General features: G+C 56.2%; 1 protein-coding gene across 1 annotated transcript; it reads left to right on the top strand.

The window, feature by feature from the left end:
* The first annotated feature begins 13,045 nt into the window (after window positions 1-13,045).
* On the top strand, window positions 13,046-19,885 carry LOC112117901 (phospholipase A2 inhibitor and Ly6/PLAUR domain-containing protein-like). Its single transcript, XM_024216021.2, has 5 exons — window positions 13,046-13,115; window positions 15,971-16,093; window positions 16,645-16,794; window positions 17,235-17,378; window positions 19,668-19,885. The coding sequence occupies exons 1-5, from the start codon at window positions 13,046-13,048 to the stop codon at window positions 19,883-19,885; spliced, it is 705 nt and encodes a 234-aa protein (XP_024071789.2).
* Window positions 19,886-20,920: the final 1,035 nt, after the last annotated feature.

The raw sequence follows: 20,920 nt of genomic DNA, 5'->3' as shown, positions 1-20,920 counted from the left end.
ACGAGCGACCTGGCCCGTCTGTGCAGGGAGAGGGGGCTGAGCGTGGGGAGGCTCCCTAAGGAGCGGCTGATTGCTCAGCTTGTAGAGAATGACCCGTCTGAGGCGCAGGCTCCAGATGTTATACCAATAGCATGGATCTTATTAAGAGGGATAAGGCAAAGATGCCACATTTATTGTAAATATAATGATAAAGCAAAAGATAAAAGTAAACAACGTTGTTTGACTACTTATTTCTTATACACACACACATACATATATATATAGAGAGAGAGGGAGAGAGAGAGATTCATTCACACAATCATTCATTCAAGTTCTGTATAGGTGTTATAGTTACCAGCCTAGAAGTTGCTCATGCCAAGTTACTGGCCAGGTATCTTGGTCATGAGGATGGAGCCGAGTCCGTGTCAGATGCACCTGATGCTCCTGGAGGCTGGCAGCAGAACCAGAGACTCAAAGTCCTCAGTCTTGAGAGTCCATTCTTATAGGATTTAATTCCTGTGTTAGTCTATGGGAGCTGTTTCATCCTGCTGTTGCTGACTCAATCAGCAGATGGCACATTCCTGTCCAAAGTGGCACATTCCTGGTGGCTCCACACTGTCCAAAGTTTGTGTTTCTCATCCTTCCAGGTGATGGGGTGGATCCCAGTTTACCCTCCGGGGGTTTTCTGGTCATCCACTTGACACATTCTTCGGCCGATGGATACTCCCTTTCTAGGCTGGCACCTCCCTAACCATCCATGTATATCAAGCATTCATCAGCATACATTCCATATCTTAACCATATTTTAATTTACTGTCTCCACCACTTTCAGGGTGTGTGTGTGCTAATTCATTTGAGATTCCCGGCCCTTTAATCACAGAGGGTGGGGGGTCTGTCCTAGGAGCCATTGAATGAAGTGAAAGTCACCTAATGGCTTATTGTGTTTGTTTGCATTGTCTCAATTACTTCAAGAACAAAGTCAGTTAACTTGTTTGTAAGTTTTACATAGTAGTAAAGTATCTTTCACAGGATAGATATAATCAATGGTTTCTACAGACAGTAGCTTACAAGTTTTAACAGAAGACCCAAGAGATTTTTGTACTTGGTGAAACTGTTGGATTTTAAAGTGTGGGTGACAAATTATGAGGGGGTCACTGTCACTTGGGGGAATCACTGTTAGTACCTTCTTTAATATCCCTACACAGACCCCAGGGGCGCTCCCGGGGTGCCCGAAGAGCCGGGGAGTAGCCGGGGGGGCAGTCTGTGTAGCGACCGGGAGTGGGTCAGACCTGACTCCCCAGTCAGTACAGGGAGACCCCAGTCAGGTTCCTCCCTAGAGGAGCTGCGGAGATTGGAGCTGCAGCTGAAAGCAAAGGAGCTGGAGCTAGAGGATGGGAGGCTGGTGGACAGAGAGAGAGAACGAGCGGACCGTGTAGAACAGCGGAAGCACGAGTTGGAGATGGACGAGCGTCGGGCCAAGAGGGCCTGCCGGGGGGTAAGTGGGGAAGGGCCCCGAGACGCCAGTGTTTGGGGGAATCTAGACACCAAACTGCTGCCCCAGTTCGAGGAGGGGGGGGATATTGATGCCTACCTCACAGCCTTTGAGAAGGCTTGTGATCTGATCGGGACTGACTTTGCAGACAGGCTTCGCTGTCTGACCCCCCTGCTGGGTCCCAAAGCCATACAGGTGTTCAGCCAAATGGATGGTGTTGAGACGGGGGACTACGACCTGTTCAAACAGGCTTTGCTGCTGAAGTTTGAACTGACCCCCGAGGCGTACAGGAAACGATTCCGGGGTGTGCGCAAGGCCTCAGGTGTCTCTTACAAGGAGGTCACCAACTTGCTGGGGGAATATCTCCGCAAGTGGGGGAAGGGCGCAGGGGCCACTACCGCAGAGGACGCGTATAACCTGGTGGGGTTGGAGCAACTGTATGACATCTGCCCTCTGGACCTTAAGATGTGGCTAGTGGACCGGAAGCCCAAAGATCTGCGCCGTGCAGGGGCACTGGCAGATGAGTTCGTGGACAGTAGATCGGGGGCAGGGGGGAGACCCACATCGGGGACTCAGGGGGGGCGTCCCCCAGAGACCTCTCCAAGGTGGGACTCCAGGAAGCCCAACTCAGGGGTGCCCGGGACTGCCGGGGCGGGGCGACCCCCCTCATGGGACTTGAGGGACATGAGGTGTAATTACTGTGGCCAAAAGGGGCACAAGGTGGCCCAGTGCCTGAAGATGAAGGAAATGGCGGCCAAGCAGAACCCGCGGGGTGTCAGCTGCGGGGAAGCACCGAGAGGGGGCACCGCTGGGCCCGGGGGCCGCAGTCAAGAGGGCTGTGCCGGGGGAGGGGACCGCCAGGCCAGGCCAGCAGGGGAAGGCGGGGCCCCAGGTCCACAGCGCCCGTACTCCATCCACCGGGTGAGCGTGGGACAGGCCTCGGGGGACAATCGCCACATCATCCCCATTGAGGTGAGGGGAAGGAGCGTCCAGGGGTTCTGGGACACGGGTGCAGAGGTGACGCTGGTGCGGTCCAGGGTGGTGGACCCAGACTAGCTAGTGCCCGATGCCTACATGACCCTGAGGGGAGTGTTCGGGACCCCCATCAAGGTGGCAATTTCTCTGGGCAGATGACATCAACATCAAAATCCCTTTCGCAGCCAGAGGATGCGCCACCAAGGATGTGGCCAAGATCAAAGCCGGGATGGGCCTGGTGTCGGGTGTATTCATCTATCGAATCATGACCATCCAGTTAAGTCAGGACAAAATTAGAAAAGCCAAGGCACAAAACGAGATCAAACTAGCTAGAGACATAAAAGGTAACAAGAAAACATTCTACAAATACATTAGAAGCAAGAGGAAGACCAAGGACAGGGTAGGCCCATTACTAAATGAAGAGGGAAAGACAATGACAGAAAATGTGGAAATGGCAGAGGTGCTTAATAACGTCTTTGTTTCGGTTTTCACCAAGAAGGTTGCCATAGTGAATGCCAGTGAAAATGGGGTCAGTTCAGATGCTAAAATAGGGAAAGAACAAGTTAAAAGGTACTTGGACATGTTAGATGTCTTCAAGTCACCAGGGCCTGATGAAATGCATCCTAGAATACTCAAGGAGCTGACTGAGGAGATATCTGAGACATTAGCTATTATCTTTGAAAAGTCATGGAAGACGGGAGAGATTCCAGAAGCCTGGAAAAGGGCAAATCTAGTACCCATCTATAAAAAAGGAAATAAGGACAACCCGGGGAATTACAGACCAGTCAGCTTAACTTCTGTACCAGGTAAGATAATGGAGCAAATAATTAAGGAATCAATTTGCAAACACCTAGAAGATAATAGGGTGATAAGTAACAGCCAGCATGGATTTGTCAAGAACAAATTGTGTCAAACCAACCTGATAGCTTTCTTTGACAGGGTAACAAGCCTTGTGGATGGGGGGGAAGTGATAGATGTGTATATCTAGACTTTAGTAAAGCTTTTGATACAGTTTTGCATGACCTTCTCATAAACAAACTAGGGAAATACAATCTAGATGGAGCTACTACAAGATGGGTGCAAAACTGGTGGGAAAACAGTTCCCAGAGAATAGTTATCAGTGGTTCACAGTCAGGCTGGAAGGACATACGAGTGGGGTCCCTCAGGGATCAGTTCTGGATCCGGTTCTGTTCAATATCTTCATCAATGATTTAGATCATGGCATAGAGAGGACACTGATAGAGTTTGCGGACGATACCAAGCTGGGAGGGATTGCAAGTGCTTTGGAGGACAGGATGAAAATTCAAAATGATCTGGACAAACTGGAGAAATGGTCTGAAGGAAATAGGTTGAAATTCAATAAGGACAAATGCAAAGTGCTCCACTTAGGAAGGAACAATCAGTTGCACACATACAAAATGGGAAAAGGAAGGAGTACTGCGGAAAGGGATCTGGGGGGTCATAGTGGATCACAAGCTAAATATGAGTCAACAGGTTAACGCTGTTGCAAAAACAAGCAAACATGATTCTGGGATGTATTAACAGGAGTGTTGTAAGCAAGACACGAGAAGTCATTCTTCCGCTCTACTCCGCGCTGGTTAGGCCTCAACTGGAGTTTTGTGTCCAGTTCTGGGCGCCGCATTTCAGGAAAGATGTGGAGAAATTGGAGAGAGTCCAGAGAAGAGCAACAAGGATGGTTAGGGGCCTGGAAAACATGACCTATGAGAGAAGATTGAAAAAATTAGGTTTGTTTAGTCTGGAAAAGAGAAGACTGAGAGGGGACATGATAATCCTTTACAAATATCTAAAAGGTTGTTACAAGGAGGAGGGAGAAAAATAGTTCTCCTTAATCTCTGAGGATAGAACAAGAAGCAATGGGCTTAAACTGCAAAAAGGGGAGGTTTAGGTTGGACATTAGGAAAAAGTTCCTAACTGTCAGGGTGGTTAAACACTGGAATAAATTGCCTAGGGAGGTGGTGGAATCTCCATCTCTGGAGATATTTAAGAGTAGGTTAGATAAATGTCTATCAGGGATGGTCTAGACAGTATTTGGTCCTGCCAGGCGGGCAGGGGACTGGACTCGATGACCTCTCGAGGTCCCTTCCAGTCCTACGATTCTATGTTGTGAGCTGGGGAACACCCACAACCAGACTTTCAGGTGCAACAGTGGAGGCTCCGGACAGCGTGGATGGCCCATTGAAGGGAATCCACACTCACAGGGACTATCCCAGGAACCGTATACAAGGGAGACTTCTCAGAGGGAGCATGTAGACAATGGAGGCTGCTTGACTGACGTCATAGCTCAAGATCTTTCCAGCAAGCTGGAGGAACCAGTAGAAGAGGGGAAGTGACATATTCCCCCCACATCCCAACACCTGGAAACACAACTGGAGAACAAAGACTGAGTGGGGGAGCTGGTCCCAGGATACTCTGCCATCAGGCTGAGACACAGCTTGGTTCAAATCCCGGCTAGTTTCTAGAATGCAGACTGCGATTTTCCTTTTATTTCTTAGGTGGGCAACTTTGATCTCTACACTCACTGCTTATAGCCACTGAACAGCTCTGTCTGCCACCAATCCATCGGGTTTATATTTTACCTAAACCAGGGCCACCCAGAGGGGGGGGGGGGCAAGTGGGGCAGTTTGCCCCGGGCCTCGCAGGGGCCCCCACAAGAGTTTTTCGGGGCCCCTGGAGTGGGGTCTTTCACTCGCTCCGGGGGCCCCGGAAAACTCTCACGGGACCCAGGCCCCTGGAGCTTCTTCCGCTCCGAGTCTTCGGCGGCAGTTCGGCGGCGGGGGGTCCTTCCGCTCCGGGACCCGCTGCCGAAGTGCCCTGAAGACCCGCGGCGGGGGGGGGACACACACCCGCCACCGAAGTGCCAGGTCTTCGGCAGCAATTCAGAGGCAGGGGCCCCCTGCCGCCGAAGACCCCAGGCCCCCTGAATCCTCTGGGCGGCCCTGTACCTAAACCGGTGGGGTTTGCGTGCGGTGCCTGAGGAATCTGCTCAGGGTACAACCCTGGCACACGTCCACGTTCCCTTGTAGAAGTGGCGGCCTGGCTCATACCCGTACACTGCTCAGGGTCTGACCAGGGCAGGACGGTCCAGTCCTGGGGTCCTAGGCTGGGGAGCTGGGGGAATTGGCTGGAGCCTCCCTATTGTTGGTTCATGAGTGGCTGGGAGAAGCATTCGTATAGCACAGCTCTGTGTGTCCCTGCCTGGGTCTGGCTGTGTGAGTGCAGGACCTGGAGGGGGTTGCAGCTTGTCACAGTGTGGGAGGGAGCCCAGGTTGGTGGCACAGAGGCTCAGTGGTACCCCAGTTACAGTTCCACCCCAGGGAACATGTCACAGTGGGGCAGCGAGCGGCGTGAAATGCACAGCTTGTTCTGAGTGAGATTCGCACTTCATACGCCGGTGTAGAGATTTGAAGTGAATTTTAAGTGTGGTGGGTGGAGATCAGTCAAAGAGAAGGTCACCGGTTTGTTATTTTCTGTTTGCGTATTTTGGAAAAAGGAAGTATGGACAGAAAAGCAGCGAGATGAGTGAAAACAGTGAAAGCCTTGGGAAGCTGGAGCTGTTCGGATTGCAGGCAGCAGAAAAAGAAACAGAACACAGGTAAATGTTGGCGCTAAAGCAGGCAGAGGCTGCCAGAGAGGAGGCTGCACACGGTACTCCTGGGGGAATTCTGTGCCAGAAAAATTAAAAATTCTGCACCCAATATTTGAAAATTCTACAACATTCTGCATATTTTATTTGTCAAAATAACACAATATAATCCCGCCAGTTTCAATTATTTTGATAATTTATTTTAAAATATCTTTGTCTGCAAGTATGTCTAAAACAATACAGACCAAGAAAAAAAATCCTGGTATTTTTGGGGGGGGGGAATAGATTCCTTACTGTGCATATAAATATAGAATGTGTGTAATTCATTTAAACTACAACACAGACCTGTATTTTCGGCACCTGTCAGAAGCAGAGCAAAGGCTGTGGGGAGTCAGGGGTAACAGAGGCGCTGAGGAAGAGGGAAGTTAGGTATTGGTGGAGAAATATGAAACAGGTTTTGTATTTTCCGGCATACAATCCGCCCCAGAAGTGTTGCAGTTCCACCTTTTTCCCACCAGAGGCCGCTGTGGCACCAGAACAACCGGCTGGGTTCATGCTGATGCCTGTTCTGGTGTCACAACGGCCTCTGGTGGGCAAAAGGCGGACCTGCAGCCCTGCTGGGGCAGAATGGATTTTACGCAGGAAAATACAAAATGATGCGGGACAGGAATTCTGCGCGTTCCCCCAGGAGTGACACAGAAGGGCTATGGAAGCAGAGGATGCCAGGCCAGCAGCCGCACACCAGAGAGTCCTGGAATGGAAAGCCAAAGAATTTGAGAAAGAGGAAATACCAATTGGACTTACTAGAAAAGCGGAGCCAGAACCCCCCTTCACGCCACTGATTCCCACCTCTCCAAAAATCCACAAATGGGAACAATTGTGTCCTGCAGACAACGAAGCAGGTGATATTGCTGAATACTTCACTGCCTTTGAGAGGCTGCGTGTGATTCATCAGATTCCTGAAGACAAGATGATCCCCACGTTGGTTGCAAAGTGAACTGGTAACGCGCTGGCTGTATTCAGTAAGATGCCAACTGAGGAGGATTTAGATTATTGTAAATGTAAAGACATTGTTTTGGAATGAGTTCAGATGACCCCTGAAACATACAGAGAGAAATTTAGACAGATTGGCTGGGAAAGTGGGTGAGGGGAAAGGGGTTACAAGCTTTAAAGAAATGTTTGACCTGGTTGCTCCGGAGCATTTCCTGAGCATATGTAAAGACGACGTGAGACAGCGTCTGTGGGACAAAAAGGTGAAAACTGGGGCTCAACTGGCATCTCTAGCCAATGACTTTGAACAATCCCGGGCATCTATTGTGAATAAACCACAGGCCGAGGGGTTTAAATTGGAGGGAAGCAGGTTCCTGTTTTACCCCTGGGGAAAAGGAGGGTGGCTGAGAGGCTGGGCGCTCACCTCCCCAGAACCATTCCTCTAAATCCTTGTCCCAAATCTCCTGTGAAAACAGAAGAGCCCAGAAGGTGCTATCCCTGTAATTCCACTCAGCGGTGCTGATTTTCTAATCTGCCTTCACCCACCCCCGGTTCAGCCCCAGACCCAGCCCCCACTCCACCCCTTCCCCCACCCCCCACCCTGCCCTGTCTCTTCCCACCCCCATTCTGCCACCTCCCCTGAGCGTGCCCTGCCCTCACTCCTCCCCCCACCCAGCGCCTCCTGCAGCTGATCTGTGGCGGGCGGGAGGCACTGGGAGGGAGGGGGAGGTTCTGATCAGCAGGGCAGTGGGCAGGCAGGAGGCACTGGGGGGAGGTGGGGAGCCGGCAGGGATCACCTTGGGTGGGAAGATACAGGTGCAGAAATGTCTGTGATCGGGCGGAGTATAGTAGAAGGGGGGGACATACTGCCAGGACAGATGGCAGAGCTGGTATTAGTAGGAGACTACAAAATCCTTGTGCCTTTGGCCAAAGTGCACATATAGAAACGGAGGGGATAGAAACGGTATGATCAGTGGGAGTGGGAGGTGGACAATAACCCCATTGATATGCTAATCGGTAACGATTTCTTCCTCGTCTCTCGGGCTGTTAGGGGTCGGCCTGCCCCAAGGAGGAGCGTTCTGCTGGGACCGCAGAGGGAAAGGGCAAGGTCCCGGGAACTGCTGAACGAATGGGAGGGAGTCTCATTGATTCCTCTGCAGCTGGGGGGAGCGGCCTGCTTCCAGTGCTGGGGGTGGTTGAGACCAGCTCCTGCCCTGCAGCTGGAGGCAACAACACCTCAGGAGGGGAGGGGTGTAGCACCTGGCAGTGAAACAGCTGTCCCGGCTGTTAGCGGTGAGGCCTGCCCAGCTGAACAGAGAATAGAGCCCACTCTAGGGAGCACAGAGGTGTGTGTCTTAGAGGGGACCCCAGAGGAGGAAACTGGGGAAGGAACAGTGGGAACTGTGTAACTGACCTCCCGGAGGGGAGCTGTCACACAATTCAGGGATAGAGAGAGGGGTGACGGAGGGTACCCCACTCCGGGTACCAGGTTTTCAGGAGGCTGTTCCTGATGGCTTGTGAAAACGAACTCTGGGCTTGTCTACACTGGTAACGCTAAAGCCCTGTCACGGAAGCGCTTTAACGTGGCTTGTGTAGTCACGGCAGAGCGCTGGGAAAACCACCCCCACTAGGGGCGTAGCTCCCGGCGCCGGTGCACTGTCTACACTGGCACGTTACAGCGCTGAAACTTGCTGCACTCAGGGGGGTGTTTTCACACACACACACACACACACACACCCCGAGTGAGAAAGGTGCAGCGCTGTAAAGTGCCCGGGTAGACAAGCCCTCTGTCTCTTTAAGACAGGAGGCAGATCCTACCGACAGAGGGGAGGAAGACACACAATAGCAGCTGTGGAAGAGCTGCTGGGGGAAATGCCTCTTAGCCCAGAGAGCACCGCTCACAACCCTCTGGGAGACGGGGCCGGGGAAGGTCCCAGTGCTGGGGGTGAGGATCACAGGGTAACCCATGAGGCGGGTGGATTTTTTGCCTGGGCATAACCATGGGGTTGAGAAGCAGCTCCACAGAGGGCCAGCCAACATGCCAAGCCCCGACATCCTGACTCAGCAGCCCCTGGAGTGCCAAAACCCCAAAGACATGGTGGGACTGAGCTCCCCACTGAAGGGAAATACAAACCAGGAACTGAACACATGTGAAGGTTCAGGAAGGAACTGAAAGACACAATGGGTATTGAACAAACAATAAACTATACTGTCTAAACAGAAGACGTGGTATGAGAAAGCTACTTGGAAACGCCCACCTGTAATAAAAGATAAGGTGTTACTGTTAAATCTCATGGTAAAACATTAGATGTTAATAGTAAATCTTACAACAAGGAATTTGGTGCTCGTGGTAAGTCCTATGGAAAGGTGCAACGTGCATGATTTTGGGGAAAAGCTTTTGGACACGCTAGGAATGTAAATAAGAACATGCCCTGGTGCAGAGACCCTGTGGAAATACAGCTTCTCAGCTGATACCTGTAAGCAGACTTGAGGCTTGGCACAGCAGAAAAACCATAATAAACCTGGCGGGGTGGAAGGGGAAACCGAGGCACACCGCCTCATGGCATTGATGGCTAAATGTCAAGATACCTACACTCTAGAAAACTTTCATATCTCCACTGAGTTAACACCCGTTGGAAAAGCACAGTGGTCGGTTAACAATGCTGCACGGATACAAGGAGATGTTTTCTAGCAACCCAGAGGAGGCACACCGGCTTGCTTCTGAGATCACTAAACTGAGCCACAAAGCGTTAACGGGGACACAGAAGTTTGCAAGAGCTCGTGTGGGTAACACTACAATGTACAGCAATGCTTGGAAGTTGGACGCTAAGACCAAAAGAGAAACCCGGGCCCAAGGCCTCTGCATTAATCAGTGACTAACGCTCCTGCAGGAAACTAAGGGGGGAGGTGTGACACTCTGCACCCCAGAGCAACACCCTGGGGTGTTAGATTATGGTGACAGGATTATGATGTGTCTTGTACGCAGTCTGCCTTGTGAGGGATCATTGTCGAAGTCTGGATCTGTGGAACACTAATATCCTGTTGGATTGGATGGGCTGGCATTGAATGGGGAGCTATGGTGTTTTGCTGGGTGAGTGTTACTGAAATATGTGGTGAGGTTGGGGACACCCACAACCAGCCGTTCAGGTACAACAGTGGCGCAGCCAGACAGTGCTGAGGGAATCCACACTCCCAAGGACGACCCCAGGAACTGGATACAATGGAGACCTCTGGGAGGGAGCAGAGAGACAATGGAGGCTGCTTGACTCACGTCATAGCCATAGGCGCCAACTTCTCTTGGCGCCGGTAGGTGCTCGCGCCCCCCCGCCCCTGGCCCCGCCCCGACTCCATCCCTGCCCTACCCCCTCCCATCCCTGCCCTGCCTCCATTCCAACCCCTTCCCCAAAGTTCCTGTCCCAACTCCGCCCCCATAGGACCCCTTCCCCAAATCCCTGCCTCCTCCCCTGAGCGCACTGTGTTCCCGCTCCTCTCCCCTCCCCCCACAGCTTGTTACGCCGCGAAACAGCTGTTTTGCGGCGGCAAGCCTGGGAGGAGAAGCAGGGATGCAGCGCGCTCAGGGGAGGAGGCGGAGGCGGAGGTGAGCTGGGGAGGGGGAGCGGGGCGGGGAGCTTGGCTGCCAGTGGGTGCAGAGCACCCATCAATTTTTCCCCGTGGGTGCTCCAGCCCCGGAGCACCCACGGAGTCGGTGCCTATGGTCACAGCAAAAGCTCTTTCCAGCCAGCTGGAGGAACCTGTAAAGGGGGGAAGTGATGTCATCCCCTGTCCTCCCTCCCCCCACAACACAACACCTGGGAACACATCTGGAGGACAAAGACTGACCGGGGGAGCGGGTCCCGGGCTGCAAAGGAGAATCCCAGCCTGGTATCAAGGAGCGATCCCGTCAGGGGGACACGGCCCCATTCAAACCCTGGCTGGTTTCTAGAACTCAGACTGTGATTTTCCTTTCATTTCGTAGGTGACCGGCTCGGCTCGGCTCACTCCCTGCGTACAGCCACTGAACAGCTCTGTCTGCGTCAATCCACCCGTTTTATACTTTACCGAAACCGGTGGGTTTTGCGTGTGGTGCCTGGGGAATCTGCTCAGTGTACAAACCCCGGTGCACGTCCACGTTCCCTTGTAGAAGTGGTGGCCTGGATCATACCTGTACACTGCTCAGGGCAGGACGGTCCAGCCCTGGGGTCCTAGGCTGGGGAGCTGGGGGGGAACTGGCTGCAGCCTCTCGACCGTTGGCTCATGAGTGGCCGGGAGAAGCGCTCGGGTAACTAGGCTGGGAGTGTCCCTGCCTGGGGCTCGCTGTGAGAGCAGGACCTGGAGGGGTTCGCAGCTTGTCACAGTGTCACACTGCGAGGGGGGGGGCTGGTAAACCGGAGAGCTGGGCAGTAAAGCCCAATTCCAGGTGGCACTCCAGGGAACCCGTCACCCCCGGGTCTAGGAGTCCCGTAGCAAAGCCCTCGGGGTCAGGGCATTATCTGAGTTTGTGAAGGATTCCAATGGAACCCAGGCATCCTCTCTCCCTGCCTTGCCCCCGCCTAGCCCCCACTCCCACTCCGCTCCCCAAACTCGGGGCCCCCGGTGTGCCGGGTACTGAGAGGCAGCTGCTGCCTCAAACGGCTTCCAGTCTAACCGGACATCGGGGCGCTCCAGATGGGGAAACCGAGGCAGACAAGCCACCCAACTGGAGCGACCGCGCCATCCCTCTCTGTCAGTCAGATAGGTACCCCTCGCCAGCCAGCCATGACGGGGGCCTAACCGCAGCCCCTCTCCTGTCCTCCAGAGAGACTCCCGGGGACAAGGTCCTGCACCTGTCTTGGGCAAACCCAAGGGAGACACAATCGTTCTGGTTCGCAGCCTCTCTGGAATAATCTCCCCTCCCCCAAGCTCCCCGTGCCCCATTGGCTGGAGCAATAAAGAACGTTGTATTGGCTTCCCCGACACCAGAGTTTTCGTGCAGAGGCCCCCGAGCCCCCGCCAGCTGCCGCGGTGCGTCTGGCGCAGGCCGTTAACAGGCCTGGGGAATAAAGCGGACGTTGGCCAGCGGTGAGAAGAGACTAGAGATGCCCAAACGTCCGTGCTGGCTGGTGGCTCAGAGCACGGGGTTAGGGGTCAGGGCTCCTGGATTCTATTCTGGACTCTGCTTGGGGAAATCACGTTCCACCCCCACCCCCATGCCTCAGTTTCCAGTAGCAGTAAGGCGAATCACCGGCCTGAAGAGGGCACTCCGGGCTGGAAATCGAGCTAATTCCCTGAGAGACCAGCAGGAGGCGCCGCAGGGGTGAGTCCGACCCTTACAGGTCTCCAGACCCACAGGTCTGGGATTTAACAGCCCAGTGAGATGAACAAAGCAGCTCCTCCCTTCACAGCAATGGGCTCAGGCTCTCAGCAGACTCAGGCAAACGTAAGTCACACACATTTTTTTCACTTTTCTCCCCAACCACAAAGGCTAGAAATTTCCTTCTTATTTTTTTTAAAGGAAAGCTGTGCTTCTGACCCATACCCAGGAGCCGGGGGCCCAGGCAGGGATGTACCATAAAAACCTAGCCATATATGACACCTGGACTTTTACCCATCACTATCGGGCTAGCTGTAAAACTCCCATAAAGGCAGCGTCTTTCACTCGCTGCCCCATGTCACGTACTCAGCCCTGCCTCTGTTTACCCAGCTGTTCCCCTTTGACATCCCCACCCCACAGCAATTCAGCCCCTGAATGCAAATAACCCCACCCCCATTCACCGGAGCGCTGGGGCCTGCAGAGGCCTCAGGTTTGAGCCCGTCCTTGTACTTTGCCCATCACAGCACCGGGAGATGGTGGGGATGGATGCGTTAAAGACTGGGAGGCGCCCGGTGATGGGCAGCCACATGAGGTATTTTCATTCCCCGTGTTTCCGGGATCCCGTCCGGTGATTTCCCACGTCCCGGCACCACTCCCTGCTCTGTGCATAAAACCTCCTGGCAGGGGAGCCAGCGGCATCAGAGACCCATGCGCCATGCCCGCCCCACACGTCCTCTGCCTGCTCGCCGCGCTCCTGGCTGCGGCTGATGCCCAGACAACAGCAAGTATGTCTCTGGCTTGTGGGGGAGCCGTGGCGCTGGCATGTCCCCGAGACACAGGACAGCCGCTCTGGGAAGTGGGGAGACGGAGGACTGTGTGCGGGGATGGTTGGGGCATTGGATAGAAGGGAGTGTGGGGACAGATGGATGGATAGATGCATGGGGGTGCAGGGAGATGGATGGATGGAGCATGTGGTGAGGGAGGGAGAGATGGATGGATGGACAGATGGATAGTCATACAGGGGGATGGATGGAGGGATGGACAAGGGGTGGATGGACAGGCATGTAGGGGGGATGGATGGATGGAGGGGCGTGTAAGGGACAGATAGATGGAGAGATGGATAGAGGGATGGGTGGGCATGTGGGGGGAAGAGTGAATGTGTAGGGGATGGATAAATGGATGGGTGTGCAGGGGGATGGATGGGGAAATGAACGGTCATGAAGGGGAATGGAGGGATGGATGGATGGAGGTGTAGGGGACAGATGGATGGGTGTGTAGGGGAATGGATGGATGCATGGAGGTTGTGTAGGGGGATGGATGGATGGGCGTGTGGGGGGAAAGGTGGGTGTGTAGGTGGACGGATGGATGGATGGGCGTCAAGGGGGGGGTGGAGAGATAGATGGAATTATGGATGGATGGGTTTATGGGGGGAAGGGCGGGCATGTAGGAGGATGGATGGACGGATGGATGGGCGTGTAGGGGATGGACGGACGGATGGATGGATAGGCATGTGGGGGGAAGGGCGGGCATGTAGGAGGACGGATGGATGGATGGATGGGTGTGGGGTGTGATGGACGAACAGACGGATGGATGGGCGTGTAGGGGATGGACGGACGGATGGACGGATGGATGGGTGTGGGGTGTGATGGACGGACGGACGGATGGCTAGGCATGTGGGGGGAAGGGCGGGCGTGTAGGAGGATGGACGGACAGATGGACGGATGGATGGGTGTGGGGTGTGATGGACGGACGGAGGGATGGCTAGGCATGTGGGGGGAAGGGTGGATGGAGAAATCAGACTTTCCCCAGTTTCCATCTACACTCAGTGGGGTTGGACAAGGGGCGGGGAGGGGGGCTCCTGGGGAACAGGGGTCACTGGGGCTGGTGGGGGACAGCCCGAGGGGGGGGGAGCTGGCCGGGGGAGGCAGGAACTGTTCTAAGGAGCACTGGGTTGACTCAGGGAGGGGCAGGGGGAATGTGGGGGGCGGGGTGAGGGAGTGATTCCGGACTGCGCCAGGAGCAGGCAGGTTAACACGTCACTGCCGGGCAAAGGACAAAGAAGCTTTCAGTGGAGGGGTGGGAGGGTATCACCCCATCTCTGATCCCCATCCCCATTCCTGCTAGGACCAGGCAACCATTTGTGGCCCAGAAACGCAAATTCAGGTAATTTCCTAAATTTGTTTCAGCCGCGGAGGGGAGAGACCCGACCACTGGGGAAGAAACGGAGCCGCCGGGTAGTTGGATGGGGGATGGCTCCTCGCTTGGCCGTCACTTCCCCAGAAAAGGGACCCCTCCCCAGTATAAAACGCCCCATTTGCCCCGAGCCCAGCCGGCCCCCAAATCAGTCAGTTCCCAGCTCTCGGCCCCCATTCCCCAAAGCATTTGGGTGCCCGACGCGCCCTGGAGTTCGGCTTTGAGGAACTGGACCCTTGTCACTGGTTCCGGGCTGTGCCCAGCCTGACACCGGTCCCCTGGCAGGGACCCCGTTAGTGCCCCAGGCCCGTCTGTGGCACCCCCCAGCAGCCTTTGCCAAACAATGTGACTCTATCAGCTGCCCAGTCTGAGCGTCCTTAGCCTGGCACAGAGAGGCAAAGGTCCAGACAGGGCTCAGATCACCCAGTGCCAGGGCTCACCTGGGCCAGCCTGCTGCCCTGGGACTTTACCCCCTTTGCCCTGGCACTGTGGGTCTCTCCAGAGGGCAGCTCACCTCCCAGCCCCCTTCCCCTTTCTTCCCTAGTTCCGGGCCTTCTCCTGCTGAGAGCTGGAGGAGGGGGAATCTCCTTTCTCTTCGCACTGTCCTGGCCAATCGGGTCCCACTGTCTCTCCCGAGCCACCGTTGCCGAGGGTTGGTGCCAGCCGGCCCAGAGCAACCCGTTCCTCCCGCCCCAGACGGCTGGGTGGCCCAAACACCACAAGTCTCCTGCCCTCCCCCTTTTTAGCCCTCTCCATGCCCTGCACAGCCTTGCGAAGCACAGAGGGAAACTGAGGCACACAGCAGCATGGTAGAAACAGCAGCTAAATTCCCACTTGGTCACATCCCTCTGCGCCCCAAACTGCTGCAGATACCGGCCGGTGCCCCCTGCTGCTGCCGGCCCCGATCCCAGGCAGTGGCTCCAGGCGCTGCTCCCCCGGGTGCTATTAGAGCGTGGGGAGAGCTGTCCACGTGAGCTGGGAGCGAGCTAGTGGCTAAGTCTACCCTTCGCTTTAACGGGCCAGCATGGGAGAGAGCCGCCGAGGGGCGTAGCTCCGAGTGCCGGGAGCCGCACTGAAACTTCTTGCGATTCTTCACACCCCGGAGTGAGAAACTTTCAGCGCAGTAACTTGTCAGGGGTGACAAGCCCTAAAAGTGGCGCTGCGCCCAGTGGCCGCGTGATCCTGCCCGGGAGCCTGGCGTGTCCTGGGGTGGCTAGCCTGCATCGCCCACATCAACGCTGCCACTTTTCGCCTGCTAGCTTGTCGTGGGCATATCCCGGGTGGGTACCGCGCGGCCTGGGCGTGCCGGCCAGCGGGGGGGAGTGAGATCAAACCAGCCAAGGCCCCTTTCATGAGCCCTAGGCCTGTGGGGACCAGACAGGAAAGGGGCAACGGCGGCACCAGAAATTAAAATGGAAACGCTTATTTTTTTCCCCCTCCTCACCAGATCCTAGGTCCTGTTACCAATGCAGGAGAAATTCTGTGAGTAGTTGCCCTGCTCTGGCACAGCCCTGCCCCGTCGGTCAAGGCGCCTGCCTCAGTGTCTGGGAAGCAAACACGCTGGTCAAAGGTGGGTGGTGCTGACTTTCCACCATCAGTCTCATTTGCTGGCGGCGGGCGTGGCAGGGCGAGCGCGCTGAGGGCTTAACACATCTGAGCTCCAGTCCCCTGTCTGCCAGCTGCCCTGTGTGACCTGGGACACGCCACTTAGGCCCAGCGCTTCAAAGAGTTAGGTACTGCTGAGGATCTGTGCCTCAGTTTCCCCCATCTGTTCAACGGGGGTGACAGCCCTGCCCTACCACACAGGGGGGCTGTGAGGATAATACATTAAAGATGACGAGGGGTTCAGATACCATGGTGATGGGCGCCAGATAAGTGCTAGACGTGCTGAGGAGGGTGGTTAACAAGGTCCCCAGGGATGTGGTGGATGCGCCGTCCCTCGGCATCTCCCGGGCCAGGCCGGCTGCCCTCCTGGAAGATGCTTTCATCAAACACACGTGACTGGGCCCTGTTGGCCTGGGACGCCAGGAAAAGGGGTGAGGTGGCTCCCAGGAATCGCCCGCCCTTGGGGCGCTGGTTTCATCTGTAAAAAATTTTTGTAACTGTTTTGCTTCTAACCAGGAGCTGTGGAAAATACAGGCTATTCCTTCTCCTGTGTATCCTCCGCCAACCCCAGAAACATCTCCCTCTTCTTCGGGAATGGGGTGTACGTGAAGATTCAATCCCAGAACTGCTCTACGAACAGCTGCAATACCGCATTCACTCCTGTCTGTACGTCTCTGCATCCCTCCCTGCTTCTTCCCAGCGGCACGGGCACCGACTGAGTGTCAAACTGGTTCGGAAAAGGGTTCTTTCCTGGAGAAGGGTGGAGTCCCGTGTAGCACCTGGTGCCATGGGGGGGATCCTGATCTCCGGGGGGGAGGGGTGCAGTGCCTGGCAAAATGGGGGGTTCCCAGTAGCAGGCTGGGGGGGATCTATGCAGTGCCCAGTGCAATCAGGGCCCCTGCTCTGGGGCAGGGGGCGTACAGCTCCCGACGGGGGACCCTGATCTCAAGCGGGGGGGGGGGGGCTCTGTGCAGCTGTTGGCACAAGGGGGTCCCTGATCTCAGTTATTGCCGTGCTAGAAATAAGTGGTAACAAAGTACAGAAGGCATCTGTCCCCAGCCCAGCCCTGTCAACCCCCACCAACCTGCTCTCTGGGGGTCTTGCAGGGCCGATCATCAACACCGTCTACACGGGAGGCTGGTGCCCGATCTGCTTTGCCCCGGGTCGGAGCAGCTGTTCCAGCAAGGAGACCCTGCAGTGCGAGGGCCGCGCCAGTCAGTGCATTTCCATCAGCGGGCAGATCTCGGAAGGTGAGCGCATGTCCCGGATCCTTCCGGCCCCGGCTCTCCGGGCCCATCGGCACTAGGACAAAGGGCGGCCTGGGGCCCGGATTCCCCGCAGCCCCCCAGCAGTGCCCATTTTCGCTGGCTACACCCCCGGTCCAGCTCTGTGCGAGGCTCAGCCCCAGGGTCCTTATGGGGCCAACCCCTTTGCAAGCGAGTTCAGGGCCACGCTCCCCTGTTCCAAAGCCAGCCGGCTTCCCCCTCTCCCTGCAGACACGGCTCTGACTCGTGTTTAAACCCAAACCCGGCTCCGTCCACACACAGAGCCCCCTGCCCCCCGCCTGTACCTGTCCAGCTCAGCCCGGGGAGCCCGCGCCTCTACCCGCAGTGCGGATTAGCCAATGGGTCGTCAGGGCCTGTTCCCGGCGGCCTCAGCCAATTGGGGCCCCCTGGAAAATAGGCACCCCCACGCCCCAACCCTGGTCCCTGGCCCGGGAACTGGAGGAGCTCTTGGTCCCTGCCACAGCCTCAGGTGCGCTGGCGGGGGGACAGATCTCCGGTCTTGGGGCCGCGGAGGCGGGGGAGCAAACAGTGGCTGCAATGGGGTGGGTGGAATGGGACAGGACTGTGGGTGGAACTGGGGCAGGGCCGTGGGGGAAGGGGCAGAACAGGGGTGGGACCGCAGGCAGAAGGGGGGGGTGAGCCCCCCCCACACTTGCCCCCACTTGCTCTGGCCCACAACCCCAGAAAATCTGCCTCTGCAGCATGGCCGAGGTTAAAGCTCGTTGCCAGCTCGGCTAGCCGGCCCCAGCTGTCCCGCAGTCCCCAGGGCCCGTCCAGCCCAGCCCTCCCGGCTTCCCGCTGGCCTCCCATGAGCCTGAAGTAGCAACCGCCGACGACAGAAGAACAAGAGACGTCCACCATGCGGCGTGCGGCCCAGCTGCTCCCCAACGCTGGGCAGCTGAGCGCTCACCGCTGTGACCTGCCCCGGGGCCCCGGCTGCTGGCGCGTGGATGCCGTCTCTCCCCTCGCCAGGCGTGACAAAGTAATGCCCGGTTGTTGGGGTTTTCTTCTGTCCGGGGCAGTTACCCGGCTAGGTGGCTGCCACGCTGTCTGGAGCGGCTCGCGACCGTGAGCGCCTATCTCAGGGCAGACTGACAGACACAGGACAGACCCCCCGAGCGGATGGCGTGTTCTCCGATTAGATTTCACCAAGCTGGATTTCCTGGCTCAGCACGGAGACACAGCCCGTCCCCTGAGACGCTCCAGTCCTGTCTTGTCACCCAACCAAACTGCACTTAGTGCTCAATGGTCACTTACACCTCAGCAGGTTGCTCCCAGTCACTTATCCCAGCTCAGCTGGTCCTTTAGATCTCACATCAAAGGCAACGCTGGCAGCCAACTCGGTCGTAAGCCACCGAAAGGGTTATTAGCTAGTAAAAGGAGGTGAGAGCCGTGGAGAGGTTATAGCAGGTACAATATACGCCCAGGTGAGTCAGTCTGTAACCCCTGCCAGGTTCCCAGGTGTCACGCAGGGCTGCCCAGAATAACCCCGGGGAATCTCCGTCTTTTCGCCCAGCTATTCCGCCCCGTTAGACGCCAAGCCGGCCAGAGACGCAGGGGCTTTTCCCGAAGCCAAACTTCACAGAGAACAAGCCGCCAGGGTCCCCACCCCCATGGGCTCTTCCTTCGATGGCACAGAGCGAGGACCGCGCTTTGAGTCTTTAACTGCCCATCCTCACACGCAGTGGCCACTTGCTTTGGAATTAACCCGTCTCTGTTGGTTACAGGGTAGACATGGTGGAAACGTTTGCAGAGAAGTGCAAACAATGCCAGTAATGCCCCATTCGTTTTCATGAAGTTTCAACACCAAATACGCTGTTCTACCATCCACCAGCACTTTGACCTACACTAACACACCAGTAAAGTGGCCTGGGGCTCTGACATGAGCTGGCACCTGGTCTGTCAGCGTCACAGCGACCAGTTCTTGATACTCCATTCGAAGCAACTCAGACAGGCCCACTGCCTATGTCACTAGGCATTAGCTAATGGGAGTTAAGAACTTGCCTTTTTCCCCCCCAGGGCCAAGAGAACTCCAGGCAGGCCCAAACCCACAGCCCCCAGGGGGTGACGCATGCCCTTTGTGGCTCAACAAACCGTTGACTCTGAAGCCTACTAATTACCATTGGCATCTTGGTGCCACTCAGCGCTAAAGATGTATGGCGGGGGGGTTCCAGGCTGCGGCGGGGGGAGGTTATGTTGGCTCAGCGGAGCCGGGACGCCCCGTGTCTGATCAGCGTCTCTTTCTCTGCGCAGATGACATCACGATACCCTTTGCAGCCAAAGGCTGTGCCACCCCGCATGCCTGCGAACTCACGAAGGGAGAGATTCTGGATTCAGGAGTGTTCACCTACAAAATAATACAGACTGAGTGTTACACGCCCAGCGGCGCTCAGCGGATACTGGGCCCCTTTGGCCTGGGCAGCATCTTGCCCAGCCTGGCTGGGCTCCTGGCGGTGAAATTCCTCTCTTAACGCCCACTCTGTGTTGCCCCCCGCAGGGGGATCCATTCAGCAGCTGAATGATGCCCTCATTGTCTGTGTGTCTCTCTCCTCTCCCCCCACCCACCCGTGCCTCAGTTTCCCCATCTGTGTCCAAAAGATAACGATGCTGAACTGCTTTTGCAAAGATCCAGGGAGTCAGGGCCCAACCCAAAGCCCACTGCAGCCAGAGTGGGAGGAGGAGGGTGGTGTGTCTCTGCACAGATTGTGATGTGCTGTGTTACAGCGCTGGGTCTTATTGTATTCCACAGCAGCCCCCGAGATTCCAGCATGGGGACAGAACCCAGGAGTCTGGGCTCCCAGCCCCCCCTGCTCTAACTCACCAGCCCCCACTCCCCTCACAGAACCGGGGAGAGAACCCAGGAGTCCTGGCTCCCAGCCCCCCCACTCTAACCCACGAGCCCCCACTCCCCTCCCAGAGCCAGGGAGAGAACCCAGGAGCCCTGACACCTGGCACTACCTGATTTAACATGATGTATTTCCAGAAGTCAATGCACTGAATAAAGCCGGATCCTAAACTTAAAATCCCCAGAGAGCCTGTTTGTTTGGACAAGTTGCCCCACTACTGCCCCCATCTGCACTGAACCCAGGCGTCCTGGCACACGCACCCCCGGTCTCTGGGAGCTGGGGCTGGGATATTGGATTACGCTTGGCCCGAGCTTAATCCAACGTCCCAGCCTCAGCTCTCAGGCGGGGAGGGGGAAGGGGGCTCCTTTGTTCTTTCTCCTCTTTCTCCTCCCGTGCTGCAAAGGGCGTAGCCTGGACCCATGACCCATGTCCCCCTCAGCCTGGGGCGATTCACTCCCCTGCTGCTCACACCCAGCCTCCAGCCCAGGGCCGGGCAAACTACGACCCAGGGGCTGCATCTGGCCTGCCAGATGTTTTAATCCGGCCCTCGAGCTCCCACCGGGGAGTGGGGTCCGGGGCTTGCCCCGCTCCAGTGCTCCAGCCGGGGGGGAGAGGGGTGGGGGGCTTGCCCTGCGGCGCTCCAGCCGGGGAGAGGGGTGG

Source organism: Terrapene carolina, unplaced genomic scaffold (assembly GCF_002925995.2).
Source record: "Terrapene carolina triunguis isolate 2854851 unplaced genomic scaffold, T_m_triunguis-2.0 Scaffold647, whole genome shotgun sequence".
Lineage (NCBI taxonomy): Eukaryota > Metazoa > Chordata > Testudines > Emydidae > Terrapene > Terrapene triunguis.
This window is presented reverse-complemented; position numbering and strand designations above follow the sequence as displayed.

Bases quoted from the DNA above. Each gene is read 5' to 3' on its own strand.
- LOC112117901 (XM_024216021.2), top strand. From the start codon at position 13,046: ATGCCCGCCCCACACGTCCTCTGCCTGCTCGCCGCGCTCCTGGCTGCG. The intron at 16,795-17,234 runs GTACGTCTCTGC...GGGGTCTTGCAG, and splicing joins TACCGCATTCACTCCTGTCT to GGCCGATCATCAACACCGTC. The intron at 17,379-19,667 runs GTGAGCGCATGT...TTCTCTGCGCAG, and splicing joins CAGCGGGCAGATCTCGGAAG to ATGACATCACGATACCCTTT.